Consider the following 24,636-nt stretch of genomic DNA (forward strand, 5'->3'; position numbering starts at 1 on the left):
ACTTAATTTGCACCACAGAGACTTGGTGGGATAAGTCTCATGAATGGAATATTATTATAGATGGGTATAGCTTGTTCAGGAAGGACAGGGTAAAATGGGAGGAGGGGTGCATTATACATCAAGAATATATACACTTGTTCTGAGGGCCAGAAAAAGGTAGGAGGCAGACCAGCTGGGAAACTCTGGGTAAAGGTTAAAGGGGTAAAAGTTAAGAGTGGTGTAGGAGAGTGTCTATTATAGACCATGACATTGGGAAGAGGAGACGGAGGAGGCATTTCTAGAACAAATGACAGACACATCCAAAACACAAGACCTGATAGTAATGAGGAACTTTAATTACTCAGACATCTGCTGGAAAACTACTATGGTAAAACACAAAATTTCCAATACATTCTTGGAATGTATAGGAGACAACATTTTGTTCCAGAAAGTGGAAGAAATAACAGCCATTTTAGACTTGATTCTTACCATGAGGAAGGAATTGGTAACAAATCTGAAGGTGGAAGGCAATTGAGGTGAAAGCGATCATGAAATGATAGATTTCATGATCCTAAGGAAAGGAAGGAGTTAGAACAGTAGAAGAAGGGCAATAGACTTCAAAAACACAGACTTTAACACACTCAGACAACTGCTAGGTAAGGTCCCATGGGAAGAAAATCTAAGGGGAAAAGGAGTTAAGGAGAGTTGGCAGTTTCTCAAGGATATGCTATTAAAGGCACACCTGCAAACTATTCCAATGCAAAAGAAAGAAAAATAGTAAGAGGTCAAGATGGCTCCATCAGGACCTGAAAATCAAAAAGGAATCATGTAAAAAAAAGTGGAGACATGGACAAATTGGTAAGAGAACAAAAGAATAGCACAAACACGCAGGAACAAAATCAGAAGGTCTAATGCACAAAATGAGTTACTCCTAGCAAGGGACATAAAAGGCAAGAACAAGAGGTCCCTTAAATAAATTAGGAGTACGAGAAAGGTGAAGGAGAGTACAATATTTACATTCCAATTGATTTATTGTATAATTATGTGATTAAAAATGGGAGTAAGCAATTTTTCAGTAATAGTGTGATGTGACACTTTTGTACTTTTATGTCTGATTTTGTAATCAAGTAGTTCTTAAGTGAGGTGAAACTTGGGCGTATGCAAGACAAATCAGACTCCTGAAAGGGGTACAGTAGTCTGGAAATGTTGAGAGCCACTGGCCTAAAGAATGTAGACATCCAATTTCCACCATAAATTAATAAGAATTGGGCCCCTGAATACTATAAGCAGCTTTGAAAGTCCTAACATAGATCGTTTACATCAACTTCTGAGGTTTAGATATATTTAGCCAGATGCTCACATAGAGTAAAATGGGATTAAAATCAACAGAATTACACTGATTTATCTCAGATCAGTTCAGTGTATTCCTTGAAAAGACCTTGCTATAATAGCAAATATGCAGTACACTAACATTATTTTAAAAAGAAATTGAGAAATTCAGTGTACAAGACCATGCATATGAATTTTGGTGGGGTTTTCATGTTGCTCTCTAATCCCCACTTTGAGTATATGCGGAAGCTGACTTCCTTATTCAGACTGAGTTCATTCAGGCTCGTCATCTGAGTTCAGAGTTTCTTTTTGATCCTGGGAAGACCATAGACCATTAGCCACCACAGATCAGAGCACTGGGGTGCTTACTGGCATATAGTGGCCCTGCTCAGAGTAATAGCATCCTGAGGGAAATGGAGCAATGAAAATGGTCTCCCAGCTGGACACTGATCAATAATACATGGAACTGCTGCCTGTAAAAGCTTTGATCAGATGCTTGTAACCAAATTGGTACTGTCTCCTGTAGGGAACAGGGAAGGGAATGGTGTGATAATGTCACCCCCATTTGCTAGTCTCATGTGGCTAAATATCATTACTACTGTATCTAATACAGCTCCTACAGCTATCTGTCTGGAATCTTTCAGTTTTAAGGTTTGTTTTCTGAACTCTTTAGCTATCTAAAGAGCCAGAGGAAACACTGGGTTAGTTTTGGACATTGTATAGGCAGCACTTTTCATCTCCTTTTTTCTTCAGTTGTTTGGGAGCATCTTATATTTTGTCCCCTTTCAAATTACAAATGAAAAATAATAGTGTTTCAAAATCACTTGTATAGTTCTGACTTTGAAAAGAACTTCTAAAGCCAAAATCTTTTTCAAAAATAAGGAAAGAAATGTATATTTATGTTCAAAATATTATCTATACCAGTGTCTAGGCAACAGTTTGCTTCTGACCCATTTCAAGCTTAGGATAATTTTGTGAGCTAAAAATCACCTAAACTGTATTTCTGGAAAGCTGTTAAGATTTTTTTAGATAACATTTTTAGCTTTTCCCAGTAGATCAGTAGAATAATGTTACTATTAAATTCACAGTTTTGAAACCGATTAGTAATTCTTCCTGTATTTGCTATTCATTGCATGCTAGCAGAATGGTTAGTTCAGAATTGCTGCATATAGATGATGGTTTTTATACACATCTTCTGGTCTTTTTAACCTGTAGGTTGTTGATAAAGACATTTCAGGGTCTACTATGAATAAAGTACTACAGGAAATAGGGTGTATTTTTTTTAATAATTAGAGTAGTTAACCATTGGAACAACAAGAGTTATGGTGGATTCTCCATCACTGACAATTTTTAAATCAAGATTGGATGTTTTTCTAAAAATCTACTCTAGGACTTATTTTTGGCTAAGTTCTTTGGCCTGTATTATACAGGAGGTCAGACTAGATGATCACAATGGTCCCTTCTGGCCTTGGAATCTATGAATCACTGGCGTTAACAATTCTGTACTACTATTTTTCAGTTAAATTACAGATTATTAGATAAAATCAACTAATTTCTGACAGTTCTTAATGTACATTCTCAGTAATTCAGGATATGTTGTCAGCACAAAAAAATGTGTTACATAGTGCACAGAAGTAAACGAATCAAATTACCTTTCAGGAAATGTATGTTGTTTATTCCAAGGTATATCAGACTTGATGCAGAGCCAGCAGGTTAATTCTGTGCTTGCAGGATAGGAGTTCAAGTCCGATAGATGTGTAGCTGCCTCCTGGAACAATCCTGATCTCCAATTGTAGTCCTCCCTCCTCAAGGGCTCTGTGACTCACCTTGGGTTGTTAGTGTGCCTTCTCTCCGTTATGTTTGACAGCATACATAGAGAAGTTAGATAAAAATACACAATACTCTTGCTGGAATCATAGAATCATAGAATATCAGGGTTGGAAGGGACCCCAGAAGGTCATCTAGTCCAACCCCCTGCTCAAAGCAGGACCAAGTCCCAGTTAAATCATCCTAGCCAGGGCTTTGTCAAGCCTGACCTTAAAAACCTCTAAGGAAGGAGATTCTACCACCTCCCTAGGTAACGCATTCCAGTGTTTCACCACCCTCTTAGTGAAAAGTTTTTCCTAATATCCAATCTAAACCTCCCCCATTGCAACTTGAGACCATTACTCCTCGTTCTGTCATCTGCTACCATTGAGAACAGTCTAGAGCCATCCTCTTTGAAACCCCCTTTCAGGTAGTTGAAAGCAGCTATCAAATCCCCCCTCATTCTTCTCTTCTGCAGACTAAACAATCCCAGCTCCCTCAGCCTCTCCTCATAAGTCATGTGCTCTAGACCCCTAATCATTTTTGTTGCCCTTCGCTGTACTCTTTCCAATTTATCCACATCCTTCTTGTAGTGTGGGGCCCAAAACTGGACACAGTACTCCAGATGAGGCCTCACCAGTGTCGAATAGAGGGGAACGATCACGTCCCTCGATCTGCTCGCTATGCCCCTACTTATACATCCCAAAATGCCATTGGCCTTCTTGGCAACAAGGGCACACTGCTGACTCATATCCAGCTTCTCGTCCACTGTCACCCCTAGGTCCTTTTCCGCAGAACTGCTGCCGAGCCATTCGGTCCCTAGTCTGTAGCGGTGCATTGGATTCTTCCATCCTAAGTGCAGGACCCTGCACTTATCCTTATTGAACCTCATTAGATTTCTTTTGGCCCAATCTTCCAATTTGTCTAGGTCCTTCTGTATCCTATCCCTCCCCTCCAGCGTATCTACCACTCCTCCCAGTTTAGTATCATCCGCAAATTTGCTGAGAGTGCAATCCACACCATCCTCCAGATCATTTATGAAGATATTGAACAAAACGGGCCCCAGGACCGACCCCTGGGGCACTCCACTTGACACCGGCTGCCAACTAGACATGGAGCCATTGATCACTACCCGTTGAGCCCGACAATCTAGCCAGCTTTCTACCCACCTTATAGTGCATTCATCCAGCCCATACTTCCTTAACTTGCTGACAAGAATGCTGTGGGAGACCGTGTCAAAAGCTTTGCTAAAGTCAAGAAACAATACATCCACTGCTTTCCCTTCATCCACAGAACCAGTAATCTCATCATAAAGGCGATTAGATTAGTCAGGCATGACCTTCCCTTGGTGAATCCATGCTGACTGTTCCTGATCACTTTCCTCTCCTCTAAGTGCTTCAGGATTGATTCTTTGAGGACCTGCTCCATGATTTTTCCAGGGACTGAGGTGAGGCTGACCGGCCTGTAGTTCCCAGGATCCTCCTTCTTCCCTTTTTTAAAGATGGGCACTACATTAGCCTTTTTCCAGTCATCCGGGACTTCCCCCGTTCGCCACGAGTTTTCAAAGATAATGGTCAAGGGCTCTGCAATCACAGCCGCCAATTCCCTCAGCACTCTCGGATGCAATTCGTCCGGCCCCATGGACTTGTGCACGTCCAGCTTTTCTAAATAGTCCCTAACCACCTCTATCTCTACAGAGGGCTGGCCATCTCTTCCCCATTTTGTGATGCCCAGCACAGCAGTCTGGGAGCTGACCTTGTTAGTGAAAACAGAGGCAAAAAAAGCATTGAGTACATTAGCTTTTTCCACATCCTCTGTCACTAGCTTGCCTCCCTCATTCAGTAAGGGGCCCACACTTTCCTTGGCTTTCTTCTTGTTGCCAACATACCTGAAGAAACCCTTCTTGTTACTCTTGACATCTCTTGCTAGCTGCAGCTCCAGGTGCGATTTGGCCCTCCTGATATCTTTCCTACATGCCTGAGCAATATTTTTATACTCTTCCCTGGTCATATGTCCACCTTCCACTTCTTGTAAGCTTCTTTTTTATGTTTAAGATCCGCTAGGATTTCACCATTAAGCCAAGCTGGTCGCCTGCCATATTTACTATTCTTTCGACTCATCGGGATGGTTTGTCCCTGTAACCTCAACAGGGATTCCTTGAAATACAGCCAGCTCTCCTGGACTCCCTTCCCTTTCATGTTAGTCCCCCAGGGGATCCTGGCCATCTGTTCCCTGAGGGAGTCAAAGTCTGCTTTCCTGAAGTCCAGGGTCCGTATCCTGCTGCTTACCTTTCTTCCCTGCGTCAGGATCCTGAACTCAACCAACTCATGGTCACTGCCTCCCAGATTCCCATCCACTTTTGCTTCCCCCACTAATTCTACCCGGTTTGTGAGCAGCAGGTCAAGAAAAGCGCTCCCCCGTAGTTGGCTCCCCTAGCACTTGCACCAGGAAATTGTCCCCTACGCTTTCCAAAAACTTCCTGGATTGTCTATGCACCGCTGTATTGCTCTCCCAGCAGATATCAGGAAAATTAAAGTCACCCATGAGAATCAGGGCATGCGATCTAGTAGCTTCCGTGAGTTGCCGGAAGAAAGCCTCATCCACCTCATCCCCCTGGTCCGGTGGTCTATAGCAGACTCCCACCATGACATCACTCTTGTTGCACACACTTCTAAACTTAATCCAGAGACACTCAGGTTTTTCCACAGTTTCGTACCGGAGCTCTGAGCAGTCATACTGCTCCCTTACATACAGTGCTACTCCCCCACCTTTTCTGCCCTGCCTGTCCTTCCTGAACAGTTTATAACCATCCATGACTGTACTCCAGTCATGTGAGTTATCCCACCAAGTCTCTGTTATTCCAATCACGTCATAATTCCTTGACATCACCAGGACCTCCAGTTCTCCCTGCTTGTTTCCAAGGCTTTGTGCATTTGTATATAAGCACTTGAGATAACCTGTTGATCGCCCCTCATTCCCAGTATGAGGCAGGAGCCCTCCCCTCACAGACATTCCTGCCTGTGCTTCCTCCCGGTATCCCGCTTTCCCACTTACCTCAGGGCTTTGGTCTCCTTCCCCCGGTGAACCTAGTTTAAAGCCCTCCTCACTAGGTTAGCCAGCCTGCTGGCAAAGATGTTCTTCCCTCTCTTCGTAAGATGGAGCCCGTCTCTGCCCAGCACTCCTCCTTCATGGAACACCATCCCATGGTCAAAGAATCCAAAGCCTTCTCTCCGACACCACCTGCGTAGCCATTCGTTGACCTCCACGATTCGACGGTCCCTACCCAGGCCTTTTCCTTCCACGGGGAGGATGGACGAGAACACCACTTGCGCCTCCAACTCCTTTATCCTTCTTCCCAGAGCCACGTAGTCCGCAGTGATCCGCTCAAGGTCATTCTGGCAGTATCATTGGTGCCCACGTGGAGAAGCAGGAAGGGGTAGCGATCCGAGGGCTTGATGAGTCTCGGCAGTCTCTCCGTCACATCACGAATCTTAGCCCCTGGCAAGCAGCAGACTTCTCGGTTTTCCCGGTCAGGGCGGCAGATAGATGACTCAGTCCCCCCGGAGGAGAGAGTCCCCGACCACCACCACCCGCCTTCTCCTCTTGGGAGTGGTGGTCGTGGAACCCCCAACCTCAGGACATCGCATCTCATGCCTCCCAACCAGCGGAGTCTCCTTCTGCTTTCTCCCCCCAGACCTATCATCTGGTCCACTCTCCGCAATGGTACCTGTGGAGAGAACATGAAAGCGGTTAGTTACCTGTGTCTGTGTTACTGGAACCCGGACATTCCGCTTACCTCTTCTGGAGGTCACATGTTGCCAAGCTTCTTCACTGGCCTCTTGGCTCCTCTGTGCAACCTGCTCTATATCTTTAGAGCTTTGTGCCCCTAGAAGCCTATCCTGAGTTGGTCCAGAAAATCCTCAGTCTCTCGTATACAACGCAGGGTCGTTACCTGTTGCTCCAGACCTTCAATCTTCTCTTCCAATATGGAGACCAGCTTGCACTTTGTACAGACAAAGTCGCTTCTGTCCTGTGGAAGAAAGACAAACATGGCACATCCAGTGCAGGTCACAACAGCTGAACCCCCCCCTTCCATATCACCTACCTACTATGAGCTTCCTCAGAGACGTTGGCAAGATGTAAGCCTCACTGGGCTCACTCCAGGCGAACTCCCAGGCAAACTCCTGCTGTGAGCTGCTCTGCTGTCCCGCTGCTTCCGCTGCCGCTCAGCTGGTTCGCGAGGCTCTGGCTATTTTAAACAGCCAGGCTTCCCTGACGCAAACACACAGACACCCTAATGCCCGCCCCCTGCAGGCTAGCAGCCAATCAGACACTCACTCAGGCTCTCTCCCTGCCCTCCCAGCAAACACACGCTCGGATACTTCCTCAGCAAGCAAACACACACACTCGATACTTACCAGTCCCAGGCAAACTCCTGCTGTGAGCTGCTCTGCTGTCCCCGCTGCTCCGCTGGTTCGCTGCCGCTCAGCTGGTTCGCGAGGCTCTGGCCTCTGGAAGGTTGCAACGTAACACTGTTGAGAACAATAGTGCACAAGAACCGAGAGAGACAGCAAGTTGCTCCTTAAAACAGAAGCACAATTCAACCTGCAGGATTCTAGGCTGGTGCTCTGCACTCTGACTCTGATCACACGCATCCCTGCTTAGCCTCTTCACCTGCAAGCAGGTCCAGGAAACCCTTTACAAGTTCAAGTGATAGTTTATCATGTTAACATGGTTTTCAATACCCTTCATTCTCCTTCCCCTGAGGGGCCATATCTCCTCTTATTTGCTGGAACCCACTACCCTACAGCCAATGGACTGGACTCGGTCCATACTCTCTGGACTGAGTCTCTCTGGACTCAGTGTTGTTGTAGCCTTGTCAGTCCCAGGATAAGAGAGAGAGAAGATGGGTGAAATAAAATCTTTTACTGGACCAACTTCTCTGGGTGAGAGACAAGAATTCACAGCTCTTCTTCAGGTCAGATGTGTGTAAGCTTGAAAACTTGTCTCTCTCACCAATAGAAGTTGGCCCAATAAAAGATATTACCTCACCCACCTTGTCTCTCTGGACTCAGTTTGTTAGAGAAGTGTTCTATATGTAAATAGTTAATGGATGAGATGCCAGTAAATGGCACCCAAGAAGATGGACTAAAATTCTTGGGTTTTCTAGGACCAATAATTATTGTGCTCTGCAAATGGCTTCCTCTGGCTGCACTTAACAGCAGCTCCTGTCACAGTTCATATGTCTGGGCAGTCCCAGCCACATCCGGGGCCTGCAGTTGGCTGCCCAGGCATGTCAGTCATGCTATTCATGTCTCAAGCACATGAGTAAGCAGACCCTTGAGGTCCTGTGGGTCCTAACCCTCTCTGTAGCTTTCAGAGAGCAGCTGGCTATAGGTGTAATGGCTTAAATATGAACATAATTAACATACAAATAAATAATTCTAGAAGATAGAGCCACCAGATTTGATATATGCTTTCCCTGACATCCCAAGATTAGATGATGGGAAATGACTGCCTAGGAAGGAGTCCTGTGGAAAGGGCTCTGGCAGTCATAGTGGATCACAAGCTAAATATGAGTCGGCAGTATAACACTGTTGCAAAAAAAGCAAACATCATTCTGGGAATGTATTAGCAGGAGTATGTAAGCAAGACACAAGAAGTAATTCTTCCACTATACTCCGCACTGATTAGGCCTGAACTGGAGTATTGTGTTCAGTTCTGGGCACCACATTTCAGGAAATATGTGGATAAATTGGAGAAAGTTCAGAGAAGACTGACAAAAATTATTAAAGGTCTAGAAAACATGATCTATGAGGGAAGATTGGGAAAAAAAAGGGGTTTGTTTAGTCTGGAAAAGAGAAGACTTAGAGAGGACATGATAACAGTTTTCAAGAACATAAAAGGTTGTTACAAGGAGGAGGGAGAAGAATTGTTCCCGTTAACCTCTTAGGATAGGAGAGGAGACAATGGGCTTAAATTGCAGCAAGGGCAGTTTAAGTTGGACATAAGGAAAAATTTCCAAACTGTAAGGGTAGTTAAGCACTGGAATAAATTGCCTAGGGAGGTTGTGGAATCTCCATCATTGGGTATTTTTAAGAGCAGGTTGGACAAACACCTATCAGGTATGGTCTAGATGATACATAGTCCTGCCTTAAGTGCAGGGGACTGGACTAGATGACCCCCCCAGGTCCCTTCCATGATTCTATGATTCTATGATATCTAAATATCAAACACTAACAATGACTTGGGCAGCAGACTGATTTGAACATTGTCTTAGAGTCTAGGACCTCAGTCCTGCAAACACTTACATGCTTATATTTAAGCATACAAATAGCCCCATGGATCTGAGTGGACTTTGGATTCAACTAAATATAGATAATGAAAGTTATGCCATTTTTCTTGATCTAAATTAAGTAAAAGAGCGTGCCCATTTGGCAACAAGCAGTATAATAACATTGGGTGAGATTTGTACCTCCAGGCATTGGAATCCCTCAGGGGATCATTGGCATGGAAAATGAATGAGGCTCAATGGATGGGGTGGATAAAGGCATTGCTTTTGGTTGGATCATATGTACACAAAATCTGTATAATGCTATATGCCTTTAATGCTGCTGAAAAGCATTGAATGGAGGCTTGTGATTTGCAGAGTTAAAACAATGTCATTTGCAGGCAGAAAAAAAGCTTTTTTACATTCTTTATCATTGTGATGCCCTGAATATCTGGAAAAACTCTGATAGCTATAGCAAGTGATAAAAAATATAGAGCAATGAGACTAGGTAGCAAAGCATTCCCTTGCCTTGTGCTGCTGTTAGTTTGTGACGGAAGATGTTCCGACAAAGGAATGCACATGGAGAATTGTAGAACAGTTTGATGGAGGCTATAATTGATGTCCATAACGAAATTCCTTCTTTACTGCAACAGAATGATCCCAAAGAGCTGCATCAAATACCTTTCTGTGTCTAATACTAGGATACAGGCTGCAATTGGTTGGGTATTTTAACATGACGAATGTTTTGTTTCTTTAAATTCCATTATTTTGCACACTTTATTCTTCCCTGCTCTCATTCATGATTGTCATCTTTCCTTTCTCTGCAAAGTTAAAGTCATTGGTAATTTTCCTTTAAAATGAACCATGCCACCTCCTCTAGTCTTCACCAAAATTTTTAAGCAGACCTTGAACTCAAATGTTAAACAGCAGTATGTAATGTTTTTACTGTCAGGTTTACTTGAAGTCTAACTTTGTTCATCTTGTTTGATTTTAATTAAGACAGGACAAACATCCTAGTAAAAGTCCAATTATAATCTGCAATTCTGTTAGTCACTGAGAGAAGAGATAATTTATGCTGGCATTTTCAAAGGATATTAGGTGCCCGACTCTAATTGAAAGCCAATACAAGCCGAATGTCTAATTCTCTTAGCCCCCTGTTAAAGCCCGATCCTAAAAAGCTATCAAAGGAAGATTGCTGACAGCCTGAAAGAACATCTGAGTTAGCTTGAGAAGGACTGCTCTACATGATATCTGATGTGGGGGACCGGCAATTTTTTTTTCCAATGTGCACACAGGCAGATAATGTAAATGCAAATTTTTTTTCCAGTGTGCACACAATGTGGCAGCCCATGGCTCGTGGACCGGCAGCAGTCCACGGACCACCACTTTGAATAGCACTGATGTAGAGAATGTAGCTGTGGCTAAGGAGACAATTGTAACAGGACCTTTCTCCTTGAGTTCCAATTTGGAAGAATGCAACCTCCTTCTGCTTAAGTTTACAAAGGTGTACATTTGGCATGATTCACAGTTCCCAAGCAGATATGGCTACATAGGGGAAGCCAGTTGTTGAGTGACCTTCCCCATCAGTCCCAATGCCTAACTGGGCCATGAATATCGACTTGTCCAGTATTGCTGCAGAAGGTGCAGGAAAATCAAAGTAGTTTGCACAGGATCCCCAGAAGCATGGGGCCCCAATTTGTTCCTTGTACTTAAGGATGCAAAAACAAGTAGAAAAAACAATATCTTGGTGCTGAAACAGAACTACAGCAATGACTGAATGATTAGTCTGTGTCTATAATTTTGTCCATGGTGATAGGATGAGGATGCTGATGGAGGCAGGAATTTACTGTGTGAGAACAGCTGATGTTTTTCAGATCCAAAGGTCTAAGGTGAGATTGCCCAGAGCCGGGCCCTACGTATGTATGTATCTGAACTGCTCCTAACAAAGTCATAATGACAAAAATACTGCATGACTGAGATGAAGACCGCTGATGTATCAGATTGTGCTGCTAGAAGGAGTTCTCACAGTACATCTAAGGCCAAAGCCTAGTAGGCAATCGGATCTTCTGAGTTGCTGACCTCTCCTGAGAAGCCTCATTTCACTGAGTGGAGCGTTCCCCTGCTGATCGAGAAAATGTACAGCGTTGCCGACTCTTGCAATTTTACTGCAAGTCTCGCAATATTTGGTGTCTTCCTGAAAGCCCCTGGATCCCAGTGATTATGTGAAAATCCCAAATTTGATTTTTTAAAGCAAGTTTCCAGCCCTTAGAGTTGTGCTGAAAAGCTTGAAGCATAAACCTGAAAGGTTCAAACACCAAAATACAAATAAGAAACCTGAATTGTTGTGTTGTGTTGTTTTTTTTTTTTTTTAAATCTCTTATGATCTTTTTGGGGGCTGACTTGTGATATTGGAAGGGTTGGAGTTGATAAAACTGCAAGAAATCATGTCATTTTGTGCAGATTTGGGGTGATGAAAGAATTGTTTGCACTAATTACACTATTTACAACCATGTTTGCTTTGTAATATATTTGTTGACCCTGACTCATTAAGGAAAATCTCTGCATGTTCATTATTCTAATGAAAATAGTCTGTAAAATGTTACTCTCTCATTTTCAGTGTAAATATTTTCTCTCTGGTTGATCTTTTGTTCCGTGTTGTTTTTTTTTAGTTACACCAGCAGAGTTGTTTCCAATGGACTTAAGGCACAAATTAATAACCCAGAATTGAAAGTCAAAGGATTAGACCCTCTCATCAGTCATTTAATTGACAAACTTCATCATTTTAACCAGGTAAGTAAGTCTCTTAATTAAAAGTTTTTCCACATTGGGTCTTAGAAGGGATCTGAAGGTAAAAACGCTGGGGTATATTGTATGCTATACTGAAGCACGGAACCAAAAGAACAGCACAGTGGAATGGTGGCAAACTGGTCTATAAACTACTTTTGTGCCTTGGGAGCTGGTCTAATTTATGGCAGCCTTCCCACAGCTGTCAATGGGCTGCTCTGCAATCCAGAATCCCTGTAGTGCTGAGGGCTGGGGAGATGCCTCCTTATCTGTAGCCCCATTCATTATGCAGGGGTCTGTGACAAGTGTGAAGTTGCCTATGCCATCCTGTGATGTTCCTAGACTGGTGGAATTTTCCTCCAGCCTGGAGCAGACTTGTTTGCTGCCAGACTGGATCCCAAAATCCGTGGTGACTGAATTCTATAGAATACCATAGTCAGGATACAGAGTTTGACCAGGTCAATTAACCTCGTGTTCAACTTTCAAAATGTTTCCTTGCCTGAGTGTGATTTCTAACCTTTCCAGCCATGAAAGATGATCTGCCAATAGCTTTACCAGAAACATGATTAACCTAGTCTGCATAAACTTTCAGCTCATGCTCCCTTGGTTGTGCTTGCTGTCCAACCTGAACTGCTGTATTTCAGTGCTGAATCCATTATGATTCTATTGTACTATTGCTTCAGCACAACTCTTTGCAAGTTGCAGAAATAGCGTCAGTCTAAATTAGCTAGAGCTAACAGATTTAACAGCAATTGATTTTCATTTAGATGTGTTTTCGTGTCCAGTTGAAAGAATATTTTACAGCTTGGGTCTTCAAAGTCTGCAGTGTTTATACATGAACTCTTCCCTAATTTTTCACCATAAGAGAGTGGTACAGCACGAGACTGAAAATAGGCAGTTTATAGGCGATGGTTATTGGACCTGACCTCATCTGCTCTGGAAGGTATGGAAGAGAAAGTAATCGGCACCAGATAATGTGCTGGAGTGAATTATTTTCTACCTAGGTCTGGGAGGAAGCAAGGAACTGAGTAGCTATGACTCTGTGTCATAAGTTGGTCTTTGAGAAGCACAACTTTGTACTGCTCCTTACCCAGGATTTGTGGCAAATCCACAATCTAGCCATCAATTAGTACTGCTATTAAATTTAAGCTGGTTCTAATATTCATCTAGGTTGATGATTTAGGGATTCTTTGTATTATGCTGTTTGATTTAACTTGCCATTGGGAATTATAACTTCTAGAAGGATGTGGTATTTAATATTGCAGGTGAAATAAGTATTATTAAGCCAGATTGGATAAAGTGATTATTCATTATTTATTGGCTTTTGCATGTTATCAAATAGTGTTAATTTACTTTATAAATTGATCTGTGTAGTAATTTTCTATAAACTCTGACAATCAAATGTAATTAGAAATAGATTGTCTGTCTGAATGTCTGTGTATAACCACAATGCTGGTCAAGCAGCTCTGACCCCAGCAGCCAGTCAGCAAACACCAGCCACTCTCTGGCTTCCAGTAGCCTTGGTTACTACTTGCAGAGTAATCCCAATACACCACCAGTCCTAGATTTCCCCCGCACTGTCCTGCTCTTTCAGATCCATTGCCCCTTTAAGGAGATCAACATATAATCGTAGGATTGGAAGGGACCTCGAGAGGTCATCTAGTCCAGTCCCCTACATTCATGACAGGAGTAAGTATTATCTGCACCATCCCTGACAGGTGTTTGTCTAACCTGCTCTTAAAAATCTCTAATGATGGAGATTCTACAACCTCCCTCAGCAATTTATTCCAGTGCTTGGCCACCCTGACCGTTAGGAAGTTTTTCCTAATGGCCAACTTAAACTGCCCCTGCTGTAATTTAAGCCCTTTGCTTCTTGCCCTATCCTCAGAGGTTAAAGAGAACAATTTTTGTCCCTCCTCCTTGTAACAGCCATTTATGTACTTGAAAATGATTATCATGTCCCCCCTCAGTCTTTTCTTCTCCAGACTAAACAAACTCAGGTTTTTTTTTTCAATCTTTCCTCATAGGTCATGTTTTCTAGACCTTTATTCATTTTTGTGTCTCTTCTCTGGACTCTCTCCAGTTGTCCATATCCTTCCTGAAATGTGGCGCCTAGAACTGGACACAATACTCCAATTGAGACCTAATCAGTGCAGAGTAGAGCGGAAGAATTGCTTCTTGTGTCTTGCTTACAACACTCCTGCTAATATATCCCAGAATGATGTTTGCTTTTTTTTGCAACAGTGTTGCATTGTTCACTCCTGTTTAGCTTGAGATTCACTATGACCCCCAGATCCCTTTCTGTAGTACTCCTTCCTAGGCAGTCATTTCCCATTTTGTATGAGTGCAACTGATTTTTTCCTTCCTAAGTGGGGTACTTTGCATTTGTCCCAGTTGAATTTCATCCTATTTACTTCAGACCATTTCTCCAGTTTGTCCAGATCATTTTGAATTGTAATCCACCAAAGCACCTGCAACCCATCCCAGTGTGGTATTGTCTGCAAACTTTATACCTGTACTCTCTATGCCATTATCTAAATCATTGATGAAGATATTGACCAGAACCAGACCCAGAACTTATCCCTGCAGGACCCCAGTCATTATGCCCTTCCAGTTTGACGTGAACAGTGATAACTACACTCTCTGTAAATGATTTTCCAACCATTTATGCACCCACCTTATAATAGCTCCATCAAGGTTGTATTTCCCTAGTTGGTTTATGAGAAAGTCATGGAAGACCGTATCAAAAGCCTTACAAAATTCAAGATGTACCACATTTACCCCCCGACCTCCTGCCCCTCCCACCACAAGGCTTGTTACCCTGTCAAAGAAAGCTATAAGATTGTTTTGACATGATTTTCTTGGCAAATCCATGCTGATTGTCACTTATCTTATTGTCTTCCAGGTGTATGCAAATTGATTGCTTAATTATTTGCTCCATTATCTTTCCGGGTACTGAAGTTAAGCTGACTGGTCTATAATTCCCCAGGTTGTCCTTATTTCCCTCTTTATAGATTGGCACTATATTTGTCCTTTTCCAGTCCTCTGGAATCTCTCTCCCATCTTCCATGACTTTTCAAAGATAATCACTAATGGCTCAGATATCTCCTCAGTCAGCTCCTTGAATATTCTAGGATGTATTTAGGCCCTGGTGACTTGAAGACATCTAACTTGTCTAAGTAATTTTTAACTTGTTCTTTCCCTCTTTCCCTCTTTTAGCCTCTGATCCTTTCTCATTTTCACTGGAATTCATTATGTTAGATGTCCAATTGCACTAACCTTTTTTTTGTGGAAACTTGAAACAAAAATCATTTAGCATTTCTGCCATTTCCACATTTTCTGTTATTGTGTAATGGGCCTACCCTGTCCTTGGTCTTCCTCTTGCTTCTAATGTATTTGTAGAATGTTTTCTTGTTATCCTTTGTCTCTAGATAGTTTAATCGCATTTTGTGCCCTGGCCTTTCTAATTTTGTCCGTACATACTTGTGGTGTTCATTTATATTCATCCTTTGTAATTTTACCTAGTTTCCATTTTTTGTAGGACTCCTTTTTGAGTTTCAGATCATTAAAGATTTCCTGGGTAGTATTTTGTCATTCTTCTGATCTTTCTTGTACATTGGGATAGTTTGCTTTTGTGCCCTTAATGTCTCTTTGAAAAACTGCCAACTCTCTTGAACTGTTTTTCCCCTTAGACTTGCTTCCCATGGGATCTTACCCACCAACCCCCAGAGTTTGCTAAAGTCTACCTGCTTGAAATCGACTATCTTTATTGTGCTCTTTTCCCTCCTAACATTCCTTAGAATCATGAACTATACCATTTCATGATCACTTTCACCTAAGTTGCCTTCCACTTTTAAATTCTCAACCGGTTCCTCCATATTTGGCAAAATCAAATCTAGATCAGCCTCTCCACCTTCTGAAATAAGGTGCCTTAAATGGAGTTACACAAACAATTCACAGCTCTGGATTAGTTTTAATTAAGAACAAAATAAGTGTATTTAACTCCAAAGAGAGATGTTAAGTGAATGCAAGTAATGAATCATTAAAGTCAGAAATGGTTACAAAAGAAATAAAGATAAAACATTTTCTAAATTTAACAAGCTAGACTTGCTTCAAGGTGAAGTTTTTACCACAGGTTCCCAATATCATTGCTAACCAAGTTTCAGGTCAGGATTTGCTCCCAAAGTCTATAGGCTGTTTCTTTTCTCTTCTTAGGTGGAAGAAGAGAGAGATGGATAGGGAGAGATACTTGAGGTGCTTTCGTCCTACTTTAATAGTTCAGTCACCCTTTGAAATATATTTTCCTGAGAGTTACCCGTAAATAAAGTGCCTTTCAGCTGTGAGGTTTGAGACATGAGATTGTGAAAGAGATTTCATGCTGTTTTCTTGAATGTGTATGTTTTCTTGTCTCCTGTCTTCCCTCTTGTTTCAGGACCCTGTTTACAACTTGTATGTGAATTGAGGCAAACATACATTCCTTTGTTTAGGAGCTGCTTGACCAGTCCTGCCTAATCAGGGCTACGTGGGTTTGAACATGTCATCAACATCATGCAGGGAAAATTCATAACTTCACATATAACATTTTCCCATGGTATTACTAACCAGCAACTTACTCATTTTCAGATGATACCTCAGAAGGCATATTTTGTACAAAGATTATTACAATGGTGTATAGGGTGTGAATATAGAGGTGCATTCAGTCACACAGGTGAATTGAATTTAAAGAATAATTCTTTTATTTTCCCCCCAGATAATATAAGGGTGGAATTTAAAATATGTGACAAATAATGTCTTGTCTTTGTTTATTCTTAACTATTTGAAATTTGCTATCTTGCTGTGTGTAGTAACTTCAGGTTTTCTTTACAGAATGGATTCTGGAGAAGGATGGGGTTCGGAGGGTAAAGGGGTAAGGAGGAATGTGTTTTCTCATGGGTGATTTGAAACAATGACACTAGTAAGCGAGCATCTCTTTGATTGATGTTGCTTAACTGTAGAAACACAAGTTCCTCCCTGGAAGGGAGAGAAACATGGATTTTAAGAGTGCCAAAGAAGCTGGCTGTGAGTCTGAAGGGTCAGTTAGGGATATAGGAGAGAGAGAATAAGCTCTGACATGTAAGACCTAAATTGGGCAATGAAGGAGATTTTTACCCTCTATAGAGGAAGAAAAAGTAGATTGAGTCTGCTAACCAAGTGATGCCCATGATTACCAATGGAGTTGAGGGGCTAAATCCCTGACCTAAACAGCATCACATAGAGATTTGCCTTAGTGCTGTGTCACAAGTCCATGTTCATGCAGAATGTCTGGATGTCTACCTATAACTCTGATTCTGCTCTGTTAAGGTGCAAATTTTTAACAGTGAGGGTAATCAACATTGGAATAACTACCCAAGAATTGTGGTGGATTTTTCATAAGTGGAAATATTTAAATTAAGAGAGGATGTTTTTGTAAAAGATATGCTGTAGTTGAAATAAGAATTAATTCAGGGAAGTTCTGTGGGCTATGTTATGTAGCAGGGTCCGTGGTGGCGGGGAAGGTCACACTAGATGATCAAGGTGGTCTCTTCTGGCCTTAAATTCTCACACTCTGAACAGCTGAGGATCTTTTGTGTAAAGTAATTATTCCTTTGTGTAACTCCGTGAGGGGTGATTTTACCTCCAAAGCTAAAGAGGCGGCCAGTGTTAATATCCTCTTGGTTCCTAAACCCTTCATGTTTGGTATCAGTTTCAGGAATAGAAGCTGGGCTCATTGTAAAACTGCAGTGGCTGGTATTTCTCAGCTGGTACTTCACAAACAATCTGTACTGTACAACTTGTTCACTTGTAACATGCATGTAGGGTGAAATCCTGCCCCCACTGAAGTCAAGGGAAGCTTGTCCATTGTCTTCAGGTAGAGCGAGTATTTCACCTCTAATATTTTTGAATATCAAATAGATTTGCAAATAAAACTGGCTCACAAATGCTTCTCAGAATCAAAATTCACTAAATTTTGCATTCAGCCCATTCTATTGTTTGCATCACTGACATATATTTTAATACTCTTTTTACTCCAGTTATAGAAGCAGCCTCACATATCAACAGAATTATTGAGTTACAATTGCAAAATTCTTATTACTCTTGATAATGCACAAGCATCAGATCAGATGGAATCCCAGGTTGATTTTGAAGAAATAGCAGTGAGAAATAACATGTTTTCCACTCTCCTGTAAACAAAGTTGATGTGATCTGGGATTCACTGAGAAATGATAAATATGAAATCCCACACTGCCTCTTTTGAGAGGCACTTTTCAGCAAATAGCCACGCTCAGGTATTTGTAATGTACTTTTTCATTTGCCAAGTTCAAACATGACAGACTTTGAGACTGAGGTTAGAAATCCTAAAGGATTAATTATATTGGAAATTTGATGAGAATGTTAGGAAACTGAAAAAGCATTTACTGCAGGCATTCTCTAAGATTGTGTTCTCCAATTTAACTCTCCACTCTTTTTGTCACACTTGTTCTGTGTAATAAAACATAACCTAAGTCCTCTGACATTTCTGAGACTACAAAGATCGTAAGTGTTGCCATGAAAAGATGTGAATATTCAATAGTCTGGTCCTAATTCAGCAAGACAATGGGACTTGTATGCACAGGTTAACTAAGAAATGCATAGACTGCAAATGAGACAATTTTAGCAAAGATTGAAGTAATGGCACTGAAAGATTTGTTAGAAGCAATAGTTGAATCTTCAAAATGGATTAAATCAAGTTAAGTACGGGACAATTCAGTAAATTAGTTTACCTAGTGCTTAACTGAAATGTAGGTACTGTATATGCAACATTTTCAGGCTCATATAAAATTGGCTACCTAAGCATATGTGTTCTGAGACTTTTGCTATTGTATATAAGTGTAGAATTGCATGGCAGGCTGAAGATTGTGGAATTTACTCCCCTAGAAACTGAAGGTGACATAACAAACCTGATCACTTTCAGATCCAAATATAAACTATAGAAGAAATGATATACAGAAACTATATGCATGTAGATCTCACTGGTAGTTTCATAAATACTAGCAGGAAATGTACATTGCCAGTGAGAGCTAAAGACAGACTTAATGAAATCTAACATCTATTCTTTAAAGTTCTCATAACATCAGGAAGCTTGAAAGAGATTATGTGACTTTTTCTGTTAATTCTTTTTATGCTCATTTCCACTACTACCACAGAGGGTAATGATGGCTGATCTCTCACTCCAGAAAAACCAATAGGTGGATTATCAAATTACCTAATCAATTTTGCATAGCCGTTTCCCCCCACACACCTTCTCCTCCCCTCCTTCTGTTTTGTTTTTATAGTATGCATCTTAATTATATCTATAGACAGTTTCTTCCCCACCCCCCATCGCCACCCTCCCATGCTGGGAGTCAGACATCTCTCTGATTATGGGATGGAAACTTAATGCTCCCAGCCCTGAGATAATGTATGGCCCTTTTTCTTAACCCATTTGAAATGAAGAGATTCATCTCAGCACTTAACACAGTCCAGCCCTCTGAGAGACAAAGACCCCAGGATCACATGTAATTTTCAATTTCTCAAGAAATATACAGGCACAAGCATAATTAATATTTCATAACACATACTTGAGGAATCCGATCTTGTCATGTCTGTCACAGAAAAGATACCACCATCAGTTTGACCTCAGTATAAAAAAAGTCTAGCTGTAATTTTGCACTCTTTGGTTTCTTTGTGAAGCAAGCACGTTTCTGTCATATACATTTCTTGGTGAGGCATCTTTTGTTTTCATTGCTTTTGGCTTTTCTAATGTATTGTTACATTGCCCTGTCAATCAAAAATGAGACAAAGTGCCCTGCATTCTGTTGTTGGATACCTTTGACTACCCCAAAGGAATTTTCTTTAAACACTCTTTCTCTGTTAAGCAGTACATTGTATAGCAGTGCTGCCTTGAAGTGGAAGACTTTAGCCTAAAGTGATGGCACTTCACTGTAAAATACTACCCATATATGAGCAGTAATGCCTGTAGATTTCAGATGAGAGTACTCACTGTTTAGCTTTCAGTTTTACTTAGGACCTTATCTTTAACTCAAGTGCTCCAGTTGGAAGAGAAAATAAAATCACAGGAAACCTGCTGCATACATTGGGTTGGGGCCACATAGGGACCTATCCATACAACATACTTATGTTCCTCTGTGAGGGCATTGTAAGCTACTGCTGTCCTGAGAAGAGTAATTCCCTAGGCCAATTTGGAACATCTGTTTTTATAACTTATGAATTATGCTCAGACTCCACAGGCTTAAAACTAGAGCTGAGCAAATTATTATTTTTGGATTCAGTGGCCAAACCAAAAAAACACTCCAAAAATTTGATTAGTTTCAAACCAGAACTGATTTTTTTTATCCAGTTTTTCCTCACAGAAACACGAAACATGAAAAAAAATTATTTTAGGTCAAACAAAACAGATTCAAAAAAATTTTCTAATAAAAATATTGATTCAAAAGGACATTTTGAATCAACATTTCATTTAGAAATGACACAGCTCATTTAGAGACCAAATGTTGACGCTCCCCAGCTGGGATTTTTCCATACCTCAGATAGGATATAAATGGGCTACAGGTGGGAGACCCAACAATGGTAGGAGACAGTGTTACTGGGGTCCTGCAATGGACGGAACATGGAGAGATTTAGATCATCAGGAATGAGGAACTGGCCCCAGGCCTCCTGCAGATCTCTGCCTTCCATAAGAACTGGTGGTCCTGACCATTGTTCTCTGCTACACGTCCAGCCCACCTCAGAGGTAGAGCAGCAGCTGACTATGAGTTGAATTCCTCCTTTAGTGAGTCCACCTTTTTGTGGCTTTTAATGTCAGAAGGGGGTGTCTTTATTCTCTGACAGGTGAACCCAACTTGTCAAATTTTTAGTCACTATATCTATATTCATGATTTCTGCTGCTGTATGTCTCCCCTGACCCTTACAGCTACTTTAAACAATTGAGCTATGCTGTATGAAAATGACCTATCTTCATTTTATCATTAATGAATTTCAACAAAAAGTATTATCTGTGACCCTCCTTTCCTGGAGGCGTTGAATGTAATCATTAGCAATACAGAAAGCCAGCAGCTTTGTTCAGCAAAAAATATCTGGTCTCCTTTTGAAATGAACAAAAAATGATTATGTAGATTTAGAAATATACATTATAAAAATCTATTACAGATTCTTATGCAACTTCAATGCACTGTGTACCAGGAAGAAGGAAACTATAAGAAGGAATTTTTATATAAAAGGGATGGTTTGCCCCATAACTTCTATTTCAACACTGTATATGGGACCCACTCTTCCCCTGTTGACGTCTTTCCACTGGTTCATTAGGACTTGGATTGATCCATAATTATGGTTTGTAAATCTGACAGCTCTACATCAAAACCATAGGTTTCCATATAGCTCTCTGGAAATATAACAGTAGGAGGTTTTAGTGATAGTCATGTGTGCTGATCCCTTTTGCTGATATTATATTACTAAAACCATTTATTAGAAGCCCATCATCGTGGTATCTGGATGCCTTGCAAGTTTTAAGTTGAGACAATCAACATCTCACTAATAGAGACTATCCTGCCCGCTGCTTTACCAGTCAGGTAGGAAACCAGGAGATAATCAATTGGGAAGACCTGTGCAATTGAGGTGCTTCTGGTGACTAGGTTTAATAGTGACACTTTAATAGTGATTAGGTTTGCACTTAGTTTGTGGTCCCACAGAGAGGAAATTCTAAGTATGTATTTTGCTTTTAACTTTCTTTCTATGTAACCAAAGTTTAGGGCTGCTGAAGCGGAATTCCCATTGTGTTCATTCTCATGCATTTAAGCGAGAATTTTAATTTCCTTTTTCCCGTGCGTCCATAAAAAAGGAGTCCATATTGCACTGAGTTTTGATGGTTATTTGTATGAGTAATTTAATTATTGATGCCCTTTAAAAGACTGTAATCTCTCCAGATGAGAGGCAGAAAACTGGGAATGTGGTAGCCTATTTATTCATCAAAGGCATTGTCAAGGCTTGTGTCTTTTCTGTTTGGGCACAGTGGCAAACAACTTTAAAAGTACAAGCCACAGTGGCTTTTTAAAGAAGTCCAAATTAGCTAGAATAAGTTAGAAATGTTGCTTGTTTTAAATGTATTAAGATTGCTGTATGTACAGTATTTTGGTATAACCAAGTCTCTACAGGGATCACCACTCCCACTACAAAACCTGTGCAGGGAGTCATGAAGGGAGGAAAACTCCATGAGAAGTAACCCAGAAGTAATCCAAAAGTAAAACCCCAGCAAAAGTGGTCAGTGTACATGACTATCACTGAAACCTCCTAATGTTGCGTCTCCAGAGGTAGCCATCAAGGAGACACTCTCTAGAAATGTTAGCTGTTTGCCCTCCAAATCCAGATTTCTCACATTCCCTTTGAATCTTGATCAGTCTTCTAGGGACAAGAGCCATTCACATGGTTGTGCACAGATAGTATCCAATAGTATTCAAATTCACCAAGAAGCTGAAATAGTGACACAAATTAATTAATTAGACCAGTGTAAACCCCTATGCAGGCACAGAATGTGACTTCTACAGGTGTAGCTAAATTTAGAATGTACAAAAATAAGCTACACCATTGTAGCCCATCCCATCAATTGAGTGAAACCGGTGCAAATTTCTTTAAAGTAAATGGACCTCAGAAGTCATGAGTAGTAAAAACATAGTTGAATTTTGTGGAAACTGATTTAATCTCTTTCATTTCCCACTGGTGCAGTTATAATTGGTTACTTTTTAAGCTTTTTCTAAACATTTTCAAAGGTTGTCCAGTTTTTCCCCCCAGAGATGTGCTCAGTTGCAAAAACACCCCTGGAGCAAACTTTTAGAGAGAGTATCTGATAACATTATAATTTACTATTAATTTAGGATCTGAGCCAACAGGTATTCACAACGCCCACTGAAATCGATGAAGTTTTGTTTACTTAAGGACTGCAGCATCAAAGCCAGTTTTTTGTAAAATACATTGACTTGAGAGATAATTACACAGGTAATTTCTTATGAATTAGGAACATTCTTCAGAATTAAAATAGCATAAAGATTTACCAGAGACAGAGATCATGTAAAATGCTGATTCAATTAAACACAAATAAAACAGGGTTAAATAAGACAACTCTGAATCTCTACTAAATCCTACATATCTTATGTGCTGTCAAATATATAATGCAAAAATGCCCATTTATTATTCATATGTGGTGTCTTAGAGTATAGTATACCATTTGTCTCAAGTATTGTCAAGAAATTATTTGCCCAGACGGGTCATTGTGTATGTTTTGGGTTTTTTTTCATTATAGAAAATTAATTGTAAATCAAAATCACATACTGACTTATTGCATGCAAAACAGGCCTGGGCTGGTATCTCTTATAGACAATGAAACAGATCTGACCTGCAGAGAGCTGTGCAGAAGCATTCTAGGGCAGAATTTGTCATGTCGATGTCATTTGTATTAAAAATAAATGTTAGGAAAGGGTTAGAAATGCACTCATTGAGTTAAACAAGGCCTGCAATTAGGGACAATTCTTTAAGGGGTTCATAAACCTCCACTTGGGAGCTCTGAATTAAGTCAGACTAATCCAGGGAATGGAACAGCTAATTGAGTTAGCTCTAATTTAGACTGACCATGTAACTTCTAACCTTCTTCTAGTACGTCTGCTCTTATGGGTATCACATTTGTATAAAGAATCAGCATTCACTTTCTCAAGGGTGCTTTAACTTCTGAGCTGTGTTCAGTAAAATCTGTATGGCCAGTACTGGCTTTTCCCTTTTCTTTGGTACCTGCTGCTGCTCCGCTCCTGCAGCACACAAAACTCCCCCGGTCTCAAGGCGTGGGCACAGAAGTGAAGACACAACCTTTATGAGGCGATGAAAGGGATGTGGCCCTGCTCTCTCTGTCCCAACTTATTATCGCCTTTCTGTTGACTCCCTCAAAGCAGATGTATGCATTTGCACTCCTGTTTTGTTTCCAAAAATGGTTTGTGGCTCCATTTCTGACTGGGTGCTCTGGTCCTGTCTACCAAAGGAAGGTATTTGCTACTATGGAAGAATGGGCAGAGGCAGGAGCCAGGAGGGAGGAAACTGTTGTAGGATGAGTGAGTGATGGAGACCAGAGGTTGCCTTGTGGATAAGGGGGAAGAGAACTTGTTGTGGGAAACCTGGCTGTGGGTATCTGAGGATAGCTGGTTCTGTGTGTTGAGGGGAACTGTCTGTGTGAGGAGGAAAGAGCTAGGGAGAACCTTCATTCACTAAGGGCCAGATTGTGACACCTTGCCCGCACTGATTATTACTCCATAAGCAGTCCTTTGTGATGTAAGGTACTATCCAACCTGTGTTAAGGGGTGTCAAACTGGACTTGTCGGAGGACATCATTGTCCTTGACCAGAAATGTCAAATGAGGTGAAAAAAGAGTGCATATC

General features: G+C 41.1%; 1 protein-coding gene across 3 annotated transcripts in view; it reads left to right on the forward strand.

The window, feature by feature from the left end:
- Positions 1–24,636, forward strand: part of LOC119861924 (glypican-5-like) — a 652,536-nt gene that overhangs the window by 399,780 nt on the left and 228,120 nt on the right. For all 3 annotated transcript variants that reach the window (XM_038417713.2, XM_038417710.2, XM_038417711.2), the window contains one exon: positions 12,055–12,175. In XM_038417713.2, coding sequence (XP_038273641.1) covers positions 12,055–12,175 — 121 coding nt within the window. The remainder of the gene's footprint in view (positions 1–12,054; positions 12,176–24,636) is intronic.

The sequence above is a fragment of the Dermochelys coriacea genome, chromosome 9, assembly GCF_009764565.3.
Source record: "Dermochelys coriacea isolate rDerCor1 chromosome 9, rDerCor1.pri.v4, whole genome shotgun sequence".
Lineage (NCBI taxonomy): Eukaryota > Metazoa > Chordata > Testudines > Dermochelyidae > Dermochelys > Dermochelys coriacea.